Source organism: Zonotrichia leucophrys, chromosome Z (assembly GCF_028769735.1).
Source record: "Zonotrichia leucophrys gambelii isolate GWCS_2022_RI chromosome Z, RI_Zleu_2.0, whole genome shotgun sequence".
NCBI classification, from domain to species: domain Eukaryota; kingdom Metazoa; phylum Chordata; class Aves; order Passeriformes; family Passerellidae; genus Zonotrichia; species Zonotrichia leucophrys.
Genome location: NC_088200.1, coordinates 11,453,813 through 11,466,990, shown reverse-complemented (window position 1 = coordinate 11,466,990; position 13,178 = coordinate 11,453,813). Strand labels below are relative to the sequence as shown.

Here is a 13,178-nt window from a genome sequence, read left to right as displayed (position 1 = left end):
AGGGCTGATCCGTTCCAAAAAAAGGAGAAGCCAGAGTCCAGGGAACTTCTCTGCCTAAGCCAGCTAAAAACTGACTAAAGGCAAAGGAGAGCTCTGTCCCCCTGTCTGTCCGTGCTGCAGACAATGCAGTCTGTGACCAGGTATGCAGGAAAATGAGTGCAGTGTCTGATAACAAACTCTGCACTTCTTCTCCTCCCTCTCGCTCTTGGAACCTGTCTTAGAGGTGCGGAATTTATATCCAGCATAAACTGAACAGACAGGTGGGGATTCAAGCATCCTAAAGTCACTCTACAACAAGGACTCAAAAGCAGTACAGTGATGGCCATAAGAATAGAAGCTAGTGAAACACATACAGTTAGGAAATGGTCAGTGTGTTGCATCTAGGGATTTGGTGATTGAGATAAAGTGGCTTAAATTTTGCTGACAAGTAAGGCAAACATTTCTTCATGCTGAATATAGCTTGATGTTTTGAGTACTAGATATTCTTAAAACAGAATAATCTCAATTGATTTAAAAAGAAACAAGCTGAATTTTAAAGGACAGACTAGAGAAGAGTTTTTAATAACTACTTAAGAAGAGACACTGTTCTGTAATATAAATACTAATAATAATTACAGAATATTCTTGTGATGACAGACTATCAAGGAGAAATCAGTCACTCATGTGAAAGGATATAGCAATTCATTTTTGTTTATACTTCAAGCATATTAAATTTATAACTTGAAGTGTAGCTGTTTTTGTGCCATAGAATAGTTCTGAAATTAAATTAATAGAATTGCCAGGATAAATAACTGAAGAATTTCAATATGTATTGCTAAAGGAACAGATACTTTCTACTCACATATTCTAAGGTTTAGAAAACAGAAGCTTTTTAGTCGCCATCATTCTAATTTGCTTAAGTAAAACTCATAGTGCTTATTCAGATAACCTCTCCTGACATTTGGCAATTTTGATATTTTGTTGGAAACAAAGCTAATTTTTGTTGCTGAAATTCCTGTTATTGCTTATTATGGAGCTGAAACCTCACCAGAGCAAAACAGAAAGGATTTCTCTAATTATTTTTCTGAAATAATAGAAGATAATAAATAACTAAATAAATAATAAATTAAAGAAATAAAAATAGATTCAATTAATTAATTATAAATTAATAAATAATATATTCTTAAGCAAGGATGTGAGCAGGTGTTCCATTTGAGAGTTCTTGTTTGGCCCTAAGGAAACTTTGGAATAGGTGGGTAACTGAATTCTTGTCTGGAAGGGCTTCTGGTATTTTGGAATTTTGGTGGATGGTGAGTTGCCAGAAACAGAAAAGGGCGATAGGCTTTTTACCCTTATCCATGATGTATCAGTCAGTGCAACAATCTGTGTGAAAACTGACCTTGTAATCCTTGAGAAAACCAACGTTATTGATTTGTAAAGGACAAACTATATCAGATTACCCACATTTTTTATCTTGGGGGTCAGTGCTGTAGCAGCTTCTCAGAATAGGGGTATTAATAGGGTACAGTCCCATTTTCTAATTTTGTGGGGGATGTGATATGTTCTAGCCAGGACCATTGTAAGGAAGCTGGTATAGTGATACTCCCTGCATGCTTTCTGCGTGACTACCTAAAATACTTAGTTTAAGGGCAGATAGGATGTGTAAATGTAAATCTATAAAGATGACTAGAGGAAAAACTAGCAATGTAGTCATATAAAGCATAAGTCTCATGTAATTTTAGGAAAAAGTGGGTAATGTCACCTGGTTATTGACGGTATGAACAGGGAAAAGATTTGCTGATAAAACTCTCTTCTGATTTGCTTTCTTAGTCAAAACTATTGCTATTTTGTTTTATGAAATATCTTAGGTTGTAAGAGGAAAAGGAATTTATTTCTCTAGGAAAGAATAAAAAATCAGAATGTTGTAACATGGCTTTTATATCCTTCTCTTGCTTCAAATGAATTTCTTTTAAGCACACTGAATTCCTAGGGTAGGAGGGATTGTTAAAAGGAGAGGATACTTGGGGCCTTATACATAAAGGGATGCATAGAGCTGCTTTTCTGGACATGTCAAATACAAACAAAAGATGTCAAAAATACAGCATGTATTTCTGTGTAAATTCTTGAGAGCTCTTTATTCTTAAAAATATTGTATCAGCATTTATTCACATATTAGAATCACATGCCTCAAGAGGAGAGTTTGTTACATACAGTTTTTGTAGGCTACTTTGGGCCAGTGGCCTCTTATTTTACACATGCAAAAAACATTAGGTACCAAATTGGTAAATGTAAAGAATTTACAATTGCGTATTACTAACTTTTTAAATTTAGAAGTTATAGTAGAACCTGTAAAACTTGAAATATGACTTTGAATATATTTAGCTCCTTCTTGTAAGATGTTCTGCTTTGAGAGAAGAGACTCTCAGATCCTGTCTAATTTTGTAATGAATATTTCTTACTGACATCTTTTCCCTCTTGTAGGTGGCAGTGGCGGCAAAGAATCCGACTGTATCTTGAAGGAACTGGGATTAACCCAACCCCAGTGGATTTACACGAACAGCAGCTAAGCCAAGAGCAACACAGCAGGGCTCACATAAATGAAAGATTGCAGGATCAAGGTAGGTTAAAATCTGACAAGAATGTAATCATTTTGCTGTGATAGCTTGGAATAGAAAATAAAGACTTGTGAAAGTTTTAGTATTTGAAATACCTGCTGTCAAAATACCTGATCTTTTTTAAAATCTGTCTCTTAGAGTTACTGTAACTACTTGAGCACATGTGTATGTTTGTGTACACATACCTCATATAGGACCTCTGTCTAGGTCCTGTAACTAAGTTTTAAGTTAGGTTAATTGAGAGTTGTAAAAGCTGGTCTTGGACCAGCAAACAAGATATTAGATGTAAGAGTCTGTCTGTAGATAATTCTTAAATACCTTCAGGTCTCTTCTTTATGGTGGGTTGAAAGATGCATGGTTCAGTGCCTAACCTGTGTCCAGTACTTCATTTGCTCGCTAAGTCCTTGTCAACATGAACAACTTGTTAATCCCCTTTAATTACCTTGTGGTATGAAGTATAATTCTCTGAACTTCGTCAGAAATGTCTGTTAAGTCACCGCCAGTAATTTAACTTGGCTGTAAGTGTGACTGACAGAAAACTTCATTCTGCCTAGTTGCCTGTGACTTTTCAAGGAAAAGTGTCTGAACTTAAGCGTCATTGCCAACCTTGGTTTAAATATTTATTGTCTCCAGTAAAGGACAGTGACTGGCCATAGAGCAAGTCAGTGACAAAATGAGTCCTTGAAAAAAATGGAGCATTAGGTCTAGAAAACAAACCCAGGCAGCAGAATTTATCTTCCAGTGAATTGTGAATGGTTTTTGAAAACTTGTGTTTTATATCCATGATTCAAAACTCTTATATTTAATATCTGCAGGATCTGATATTTCTGGCCCACATCTTTTACCAGTGAGAGCACTCAATGAAGTCTTCATTGGGGAATCTCTTTCATCCAGGTATATATAATTGTTTGTTGGTACAGCAAGGCACAATTGACTTAATGTCTTTTTATCACATTGCAATGGACAATCAGTGATGAGATTTTATTGTCAAATTTCACTTCTATTCTGTAAATATTTAACACTGATTGTATTACTGCTGATTACAAAGTGTATTTTCAATGTTGATTTCTGGTTTTCTGCTTCCTCTCTGGTTATTCTTTCACTTTTCCTGACTTTTTTTCTTTCCCTTTTATTGATGACTTAAATATCAGTCCTTGAACTGCCTCATCTCCTCCACATCTTAAATATCTTTTCATAAGCTTTTAGCATGACCAAGCAGAGATAGGTTTTATCATGACTCCTTTTTCTGCCTTTCTGTCATTAGATGCAAAGGTACCAACCAGCCTGCTTTTGGCAGAAACCTTGTTATTGATGGAATACAGTTATTTCCTTTGTTTAAGAACTGTGTTTGTATCAAATCATGGTACTGCCTTGTCCAGGATACATTTGACTGTCCTTTCTGTCCTGAAGATCAATGCATTTTTGGCAGCCAAACAGTAAGAAAGACACTGGGAATATGACCAGGGCTGCAGTAAAAGGAGATTTACTGTTTATCTTTAGAAAAAAAAACCCAAACAAAAACAACAACAGGAAAGCCACTTTAGAGTTTAACAGCTTGTGTTTGTACAGTGCCTGGGACACTGATTGATGCTGCAAACAGTATAAGTGTTCTGTGAGCTTTATTTTTTTGTGTGGGCTTCAGCCTCAGACTGGCAGAAGGAATTCATCTCAAAGAGATTAAAATCCTGCTTTCTACTAAATCAAATTTAAGTTTTTCAAGATTCTAAGTTTCTTTAATGTGCAGTGATACAGGAACACAAAGCTGTTTTCCAGTGCTATAAGTGTCACAAGTACATTGTTCTCTTGGTATTTGAGAACCACTGAGGAAAACAATACCTCTAGAAACAAGTGTGTTACTGGGACCTCACACTTGAAGACCTAGATGTTGTAAAGACGAATCTTCTATTAATTTCAAATACACAGGTCTGCTATTTATTTAGAAAGAATAACTTTAGGAGTTTCTTGTCGGGTCTTATTTTGCATGTCAGTGATGAAAACAAGTAAATTGAAGAAAAAAACCCCAAGAAAACCTGTCATACCCAGCTTGTAGAAATTACATTTAACTGAATCAAGCAGTGCACCTGTGTTCTTAATTTACTTTCAGTTCTCTAATCTCCCTATCTTTTCAAGAGCGATTACAAAACATGCCCTTAGTTACTGAGAGTATAAACTGTTTGGCACCAAGCAGCCAAGAGCTGTGTTTCTAGACTGAAATAATAGCTCAGTACGATCTGTTTACTAAGAAAGGTGAAACTCAGTCATGCATGAAACAGCAAATGTGGTATTTCTGAGAGGATATCTATTAATCTGAAACCTGTATCACATTTTGAAGACAGCTGTGAATATCAACAAGTTAAGTTCATAAATACACTCTTGGATATTCTGAAGCTTGTAGAGAGAAACTTTGGTCTCTAGGCCTAACACTAGGAACCCCCTGACAGAGGAACCATAACATGAAGATGATTGTACATCAAGAAATAGTACTTTTGAGTTTTAGGAATAATTTGCCCTGGAGAGAAGTGTAAGCCTGTTTGTGTAAACTTATTAGTGAAGAATAACTGGATTTTCAATTACTGAAGTGATTAGGAGTTCAGGTTCAATCATGCTATTGCTTACTGATGTTGAAATGTTTAGTGATAATTAATGAGATCCAATTGCAGCATAAACACAGGTTTTGTGCAACAGGTATGCAAGGAAGGTAATTATTTACAGTTTTATTTGTAAGTCCAGCAAGCCCTGCAGATGAACCACACAGGTGGTTTTGTGCATATATTAACGGAAAAGTGACTGCAGAAAAAGTGCCTGAAAGTTCATGCTAGAAATCATTTTAGCCCATTATAAAAACTGCTGTAAAATAGTGAATCAGAAGTTGCTGTCAAATGGGAAACACTGTACAAAGTCTGTGAAATTGTGATCCAGATTTGAAAGTAGCCCCTCTAAATTGTAATGTGCCTGATAAGGCTGTGTGTTCTGTCTTATTCAGGGAGAACTTTAAGTCCTGCAAACCCAGTTTTAAATTCTCGCTTCATAGGGCCTCCTATTATGAAATATCAGTTGATGATGGTCCTTGGGAGAAACAGAAGAGTTCAGGGCTTAATGTGTGTACTGGAACAGGATCAAAAGCATGGTGAGTACATGTTGCTGCTTTGACAGAAAATACCATTTCAGATAAGCCAGATGAACCTATTTTGCTTATGCATTTTCTCCTTACTGAGACTCTGTTGGGCTGTGGGTAAGTCAGTCTGATATTGTCGCTGTCAGTATGGCTCAGAGCTGTTCCAGATGTATGAGATGAGCAGGGCACTCATTACTTGTGGGTACAGAGGGAAGCCTTGAAAGGGTGAGGAGCTGTGGCACTGAGACAGAAGCTTGCCTTAGATGTAATTTCAGTGAAAAATGTGGCATGCCACATGTGAGGATGAGTGGTTGGGAGTGGTGAGGGAAAGAGATTTTGCTGTGACTTGCAGAGAGCATACTGAGGTGATCGATGAACTATTCTTGTTGTCCAAAATTAAAATGCTTAGATGATGTAGCCCAGTAAAATTATAAAAATCTAAGCTCTAAGAAGAATGGGAAAACATGTATTAAATGCAGTGTTAAATGTGCTCTGGCTCATCTACTGTCCATTCTCCTTTGAAAGAGAAAGAAACAAGTTTCTTTCATATTTATTTGGCAGGGGACAATCTCTTTGCCAAAATACTCCCCTTAAAAAAAGATGGCCATATCTACACAGAACTGTGCTAGCTTAATCAGGGGGATAGAATATTTAAATATTTCAGTCTAAACATGCTGCAGTACTGCATGTAAGTCTAATCAATTTAGTTTTGAGATGTGAGATGTGTTTGTGCTCATAATTTAGAGTTGTACAATAGTCACTGGATTTGTGGGATAGGCTAAGATGACCTAAAACAGAAGCTTTTAATGAAATTCAAAAATAAGTATTCATGCTGTAACCATGGTTACTAGGTTTTACTCTTCATTGTAATTCAGAATTTTGTATTCAGGCAGCATAGCTTAGTTCTGGAGCCTGCCAAGGATGAAATTGGCAGACTGCTAGGGAAACTTTCGTAGTGTTCAGTACCTTGGGAAAGTACAGTCTTAATTCATTGCTGTTCTTACTCATTTCTTTTGCTTATACACTCTGTGCTGAGCAAACCCAGAACCAGGCACCAAGCTCCAGGGTTGCTCCTCTCCATTGCTGTAATCTGTATGTGCTGCTGGACTTCTCTACAGTGAGGCCAGGCCTCAGTGGAGTGACCCCCCCTTAGCCTGTTGTTTAAGGGCTTTCCTGCAATTTCAGACTTCCTGGGGCTGAGAGACATTTAAATGTCTAGGTGTTTTCTGTAGCTGCCAAACCTTGTGTAAAAGGATATCTTGATAGCATCTGCTCAGGCTTGCAGGTGGGCAGTAAGTGTAAGCGAGGGAGCCTTGGGCACACCCTCAGCAGCTCTGGGGTCAGATGGGGGTGGAGTGGATCTGGATTGCAGTCTGAGGTGTTTTACTGCCATGACAGAAGTGCTGGACTGAGGATTTTAAGCTGTGTTGAGACCTGGCCATGTGAGATCTTCATGGTACTGCTGCACAGTGTCTCTGGTTAGCACCTACTCCCTTTTGAGTCTGAGCAGAGGAGGGGGACTTTTTTAGGAGTTTTGCCTTAGTTCAAAGGCTATGTTAACTCATTCATCCAAATGTGTCAAATGCAGAAGTGTCTGATCTGATTGTTTTATTTTCTATGTATACTAGTTGTTGTGAGATTCAAGACCACATCTTAGGGTATAAATAAAGAGGTAAAATATTTGTAGGGAAGTGTTGGGTTTATAAAGTGTTGGATTTATTTGGCTTTTTTTTTCTTTTTTGGATGGTTACTAAGAGAATAAATCAATTAGCAAGGGTTGGATAGACAGGGTAAAAACACAATCTCTAGAGCTTCAGTTTTTTAATGCAGACTTAATGCAGCAGTTATTGGGGGATTATTGACAAGCAGACTACATCCCATGCTCTTCTTTTCTGAAGACTTCACTTAATGAATTTTTAAGGTTTACAAGGCCACAGGTAGATGCCAAAGCAAGAGTTGATTTAACAGCATTCTTTTTCCTCCCCAAATGTTGATTTTAGTTTTTCATCGGTGTGAAAGGTTTTTTGGTTTTTCTCAGTTTTTTTTTAAGTTGTACTGCTTAGCAAACAAGACTTCTTCTCTGTCTAGGTCCTATAATATTAACAAGGTTGCACATCAAGCTGTTGAAGAGATCCTTAAGATGGGTGAGTGAGCAATGTGGCATTACTAGCCAAGGTCTGTATAGATACATCTGTCTAACTGGGGCTCTTTCTCTCGGCTCAACAGCAAAAAAGCATGGAAGTCTGAATATGCCATTGAACACGGAACTGGTGCAGAAAGGTTAGTGAAAAAGGCCAGATTTTTTTAAAAGTATCTTCGACCAGTTCATTTTGTTTGTATTCTGAACTACTCACTTTTCAGTGTTTTAGCACTCTTGCAGTAGTAGTCTTTCTTACAGACATTAATTAGGCACAGTTGGCAAACAATATCTTACTTGAAATGAAAGCACTTACATAGACTTCTGTCTAAATTATCCACTTCAGGAGAATTTCAGTTCTCCTAAAATTTGAAACGGTTAATATTTAATCATCGGGAGAGAGCTATTGAGTGTTCATCATGCAGTAGAACTGAAAGGAATTTTACCTAAAAGTAATTTTTTGCATGTAAAGACTACTAAACACCTGTCAAGACTCGATGGTTCCTCTTGATAGAGAAGCCACTCTTCCCTGGAGGAATGTGTGTTTCTGAGAGTAAATAATTTTCTCTGTAAAAACTAATGGCTGACTCCTCTGCTTACAGTAACAAATGATTACAATGACTGTCTGCTCTACAGTCCAGAGGAACCAAAGATGTTTTTCAGTGTTCGAGAGCCTATTGTAAACAGAGTTTTCTCAAGTAGCCGTCAGCGTGGCTTCTCTTCAAAGTAAGTGTTGGCTGCAATAGCAAAGAGTTACTTAGTTCAGTCTATCTGTTAAAGTCTGAGGACTTTCCCTTTAAGTGTTTCAACATCCAGTTTGTGCTTTGAATTACTTGAGTATTGTTCTTGTAACAGCAGGATGAAAATGTTTCCTAGTTGTGTTATGGCTTTTTAATGTTTGATCCCTTCACAATCTTAGAGAATAAAAGAATCTCACTGTGCCCAGTTTTGGTTATGTGCCATTTCCCTCAGTATAAGACACAGTTGACAGAGAGAAGTGAATTCAGGAAAGGGTCACTGGGAGGATAATGGGGCTGGAACAAGTGGTTTATAAGAGAAAGTCTCAAACAGTGCTTTCCTTTAGCCTGGAGGAGCCAAGACTAAGCAGGGGATCCAGTTGCTGTCTTCAGCTACCAAAGCCTGGTTACAGAGGGGGCTTGAGTTAAACACTTTTCAGAGCAGAGTATAATGCAACAGCCATGATTTTATAGGAAAAATTTTACAAGAAAGTTTTCTCTATAGATTGTCTTGTGACTGTTCTTGGAGATACTCAAAATTTCCCTGGGCAAGGCATTAAGCAACCTAAACCGTCTTTAAAGTAAGGCCTGCTTTGAGCAGAAGGTGGGACTAAATGCATTTCCAAACTGAATTATTTGCTAATTCATCATTTTAACTTAGGGCATTTGTGCCAGTGGAGGTTTAGATTGAATATAAGGAAAATTATCATAATGGAAGGGGTTATAAAGCAGTGGAACAGGCTGCCTGTGGAAGTGGTGGAGTTATCATCCGCAAAGGTATTTGAAAGACATGTAGGCATGGCACTTAGGGACATAGTGGTGGGCTTGGTAGTGCTTGTTTAATGGTTGAGCTCAATGATCTTACTTGTCTTTCCCAATCTAAATGATTTTATGATATGTGGAGCTTGCCACAATTAAATATAAACATGTACAGCCATTAGTTATATTACCAGAATTACTGAACATACAAACAATAACATATAAACTATTGAAAGCAATACAGTATTTCAGTTGTAGTTAACTGTCAGTTCAACCTTTTATATCAAAACAAGTGTCTAAAGGAGCTCTGAGCCAAATTATTTTTTCTGTCTTGTCCAGCTCTAAAAGAGATGCCTTAAATTTTGTAATCTAAATTTTTAGATTTCAAGTTATTAACTGTAATATGTCAGACTCTAATAATAATAATGTCTTGACAATAATATGCTGCAGTTCTTGAAGTTGCCTGGCAAGCATCCTGACCTTCAGCTTTGTGTTTGTAATTACTTTTCTTCTCTCTGAATGACTATTGTAACAAAAGATTACATCAATGTCCAAATTATTTGAACCTTAAGCATTGCTACTTGAAAATACATACTTCACATAAGATGAAGACCACATATTAGAATCTTAAATTAATTGTGAAGTTTTCTGTGAAGTTCAAGTAAATGGGATCATCAATAGCTGTCTTTGAAAATTACAGCTAAGCTTCAGCACCAAGTGTTATACTATAGGCTGTGCTCAGACTGTGGGAGCATTGACCAAGTCCTTCAGTCCTCTCTGGACTCATTGCCAAGCCCATACAAAGCACTGATAACTTGGGAGGTTCTAGTGCTTAGTGCCATGCTGAGTGGAGGTTAAGCATTTACTGACTCAAGCAAAAGAATGTCCCAGTTTTATTGTTAACTGCTTGTGTGAAATACTTAATTATTTTAGCTGTTTTGTGATAACTTACTTGTTGGGTTTTTGCAGAGTCTGTGTCCGTTCCCGTTGTTGGGATGCTTGTATGGTTGTAGATGGAGGAACATCTTTTGAGTTCAATGATGGGGCAATAGCTTCAATATTGATTGACACAGAGGATTCACTGTGCACTGTTCTGCTGGAAGAATGAAGGACCCTGATGTCTTTTGCTGAAACATTTATGGATCCATAGAGGGAAACCATGGGGATATCACAATGCTGCATTATATTGGAAGTTGGCCTTTTCGAATGCAAGAGCATTTGGAGGAAGCTTGAAATGCTTTTCATTCCTTTGGGTTGGGGAATCATTAGCCTGATATTTAAGCTTTTTTTGCATCTAGTGTAAATGTCTGAAGTGTTACCTCTAACTTCAGTGAAAATTGACATTTAACTTGTATGGCAAACATGAAAGCTTTGTAAACACAGGTAAATGGGTTCAAGTATTAAGTCAGTAGCATTAAATATTCAGATGTACAGTTTTATAGTAACAGTCTGGGACTGATAAAACTAAATACTTCATACACTTTTGTAGAAAAGTTGAATGTCAAACTAGCAATTTGATGCAAGGATATATAGATTTTGGTAAACCATGATGTTGAGGTAAAAGAAATGAAAATACAAATCTTTTGTATGCTTTTCAAAAATTGTACAACTTTGTAGTTTCATACAACTTGTGGCAATTTTTTTTTTGTTCTTCCAGTATTTTTTCTACTTTGTAGACTTAAGTCAAGGGTATAAGTCTGGTTTAGTGCATCTTGACTGAGGTAGCTTTTAGTTTTTCTGTTTGGCTAGATAGGGACTTGAAATCCAAAGGTTTTCTTGAGCCCTTCATGAAGAATTTACAAATTATAGAAATCATGTTGTAGTAGGATATATTTCTTCACTGAATGGATTAACTGGCAAGCAGATTATCAGAACACTAGTGTATGTAAGCGGCTATCATAAGACTTATATTTGGCCTTATTAAGTTGAATGTTTGGAATTTTAGATTTTGAATTTCTTATATTTAAAGAAGAATGAGACATGCTGGGTATTAGGAGTGGAGCACAAGCTAATACCTATGTCTTCCAGTTTTCCCAGCATGTTTTTACCTTCTCCAGAAAATTTACATTTCCAATCCTATGCTGAATTCTAGTGATATGTAAATGACAACAAATTAATTTCACATGTCTCTCTCATGTTAGGTAATCAAGTAGATAATAGGAAAAAAAGCTCTGATTAAAGAAGAGCAAGTGACCTTTTAAATCTCTTAGAGAAACTGTGAACTGTGACTGCCTTTTGAAATCTGTGCTTATAACTGCATAGGTGAGGCAGAATTTGAGAAAACAAATACTCCTACAGCAGGAGCTCTTCTGCTACATGACTTGAAAATAGTATGTTTTGTCTACTACAGATTGGTTTCCAAGAGTGAGTTTTCTTAAAGTTACTTTTGAATGAAGAGACTTCTGTAACAGATGTTCTCAGGTGTAATGGAAATGTTCTCCAATGTGGCCAATCAATCAGTGTATTTATTGCCACTTGCAAAATGTAAACTGCTCTTTATTGGTGGAGGAAATGGACAAAGGGTTTTTTCCTTCTAGACTTAGAGTGAATAGAACTTAAAACATAATTTAGAGGATATTGATTTGACCAGACCATTCAGTTCTAGGAAAATGTGAAATTGATGGAGATGTGTGAATAAGCTATCACTGCAGAGTTATTTACACTCTCTGGTTGCTGTGATTGTAGACGCAGAGGGGAAAAGCAGTGTAGCCAAATAAGCTTTCATAAATTGGTAAATTCAGGAACTATCAGAATAAAGCTCTGTCTAAAATAATGTGCATAGCTTGTCTAAAAGTAAAGACACAAAAGACTAATCTTTCTAAAAGTTATGTGCACACAGATTAGGATGTTCCAGTTATTCTCAATCCATCTGTAACCAGTTAGGGATTGTTTATTATGTGCCTCTGTCATGTACACTAGTCAATATGCTGTTAGGATTAAAAAAATCCTCAAGCCCACCACTGCCATTAACACTGATTTATTCCTTCCTAGGACTCTTACCACTCTCACACTAGATTTAGGTATTGAACATGTGCACAGCAAATCTATGGCAGAAATCCCAACAACTGCTTATTTACACATTTGTGTGCTGTGAAGTTTTAATGGAGACTGGTTAGTCAGATCAGTAGGCATACCTCTTAAACATGCCTGTCATTCCTTATTATCAACATCAAAACTAAAAGGTAATCTTCTCAGGCCCTACAGCCCCAAAGTATGATCTAGATTAGAATTTAGTAAATTTTCAAATTCCTAATTTAGCAAAATGGAAGCCTGACCTGCTCATGAGTGGCCTCTACTGGTTTTGTCTGTATTAAATTACAGTTCTGTTGAAGCATTTACTGGTGAATGCTTAAAATTGACATGGTGATTCAGAAATCTATTTTTAATAGTAAGCAGCTACCTTTTTTTTTTTTTTTTTTGAACAACTGTAGGACCCTTTTTAAGGATTCTTTTTGACGAAGGATTGCAGTACAGACAACTTAGTTGGTAGACACTATTGCAGGACAGGACTGAGTTCTTGGTTGAACACTGATTTAATCTGCGTGGACTGGCAGTGACTTTTTGTACCTCCTCTACCTGCTGAGTCAAGTCCATGGTATTTTCATTTAATGCTAGACTACACTGTGTTCTGCTAAACTAGACCTGTTATTCTTTTGTTTTTTTCTCCAAGTGGTGTTTATACATTATGTAATAAAAATTAAAATCTTAATTGATAAATTAAGCTATCCTGTGCCTGATTTCATCGTTCAAAAGTGTTTCATGTGCTCAGTTTCTTCTCACTTACTGTTTCAGGTTGTTTTAATGGTTTGTGAGCCTTCATGCATTTACATGTAGTA

At 36.8% G+C, this 13,178-nt stretch overlaps 1 protein-coding gene across 2 annotated transcripts in view; it reads left to right on the top strand.

Annotated features, from left to right (window-relative positions):
• Positions 1-13,072, top strand: part of NADK2 (NAD kinase 2, mitochondrial) — a 31,953-nt gene extending 18,881 nt beyond the window's left edge. Inside the window, exons 6-12 of one of the 2 annotated variants that reach the window (XM_064735534.1) lie at positions 2,461-2,597; positions 3,410-3,488; positions 5,578-5,721; positions 7,798-7,853; positions 7,936-7,989; positions 8,449-8,572; positions 10,312-13,072. In XM_064735534.1, the coding sequence (XP_064591604.1) occupies positions 2,461-2,597; positions 3,410-3,488; positions 5,578-5,721; positions 7,798-7,853; positions 7,936-7,989; positions 8,449-8,572; positions 10,312-10,450 (733 nt within the window). In that variant the 3' untranslated portion in view covers positions 10,451-13,072. The remainder of the gene's footprint in view (positions 1-2,460; positions 2,598-3,409; positions 3,489-5,577; positions 5,722-7,797; positions 7,854-7,935; positions 7,990-8,448; positions 8,573-10,311) is intronic. The other variant, XM_064735535.1, reaches the window with a different exon arrangement.
• The last annotated feature ends 106 nt before the right edge of the window (positions 13,073-13,178 follow it).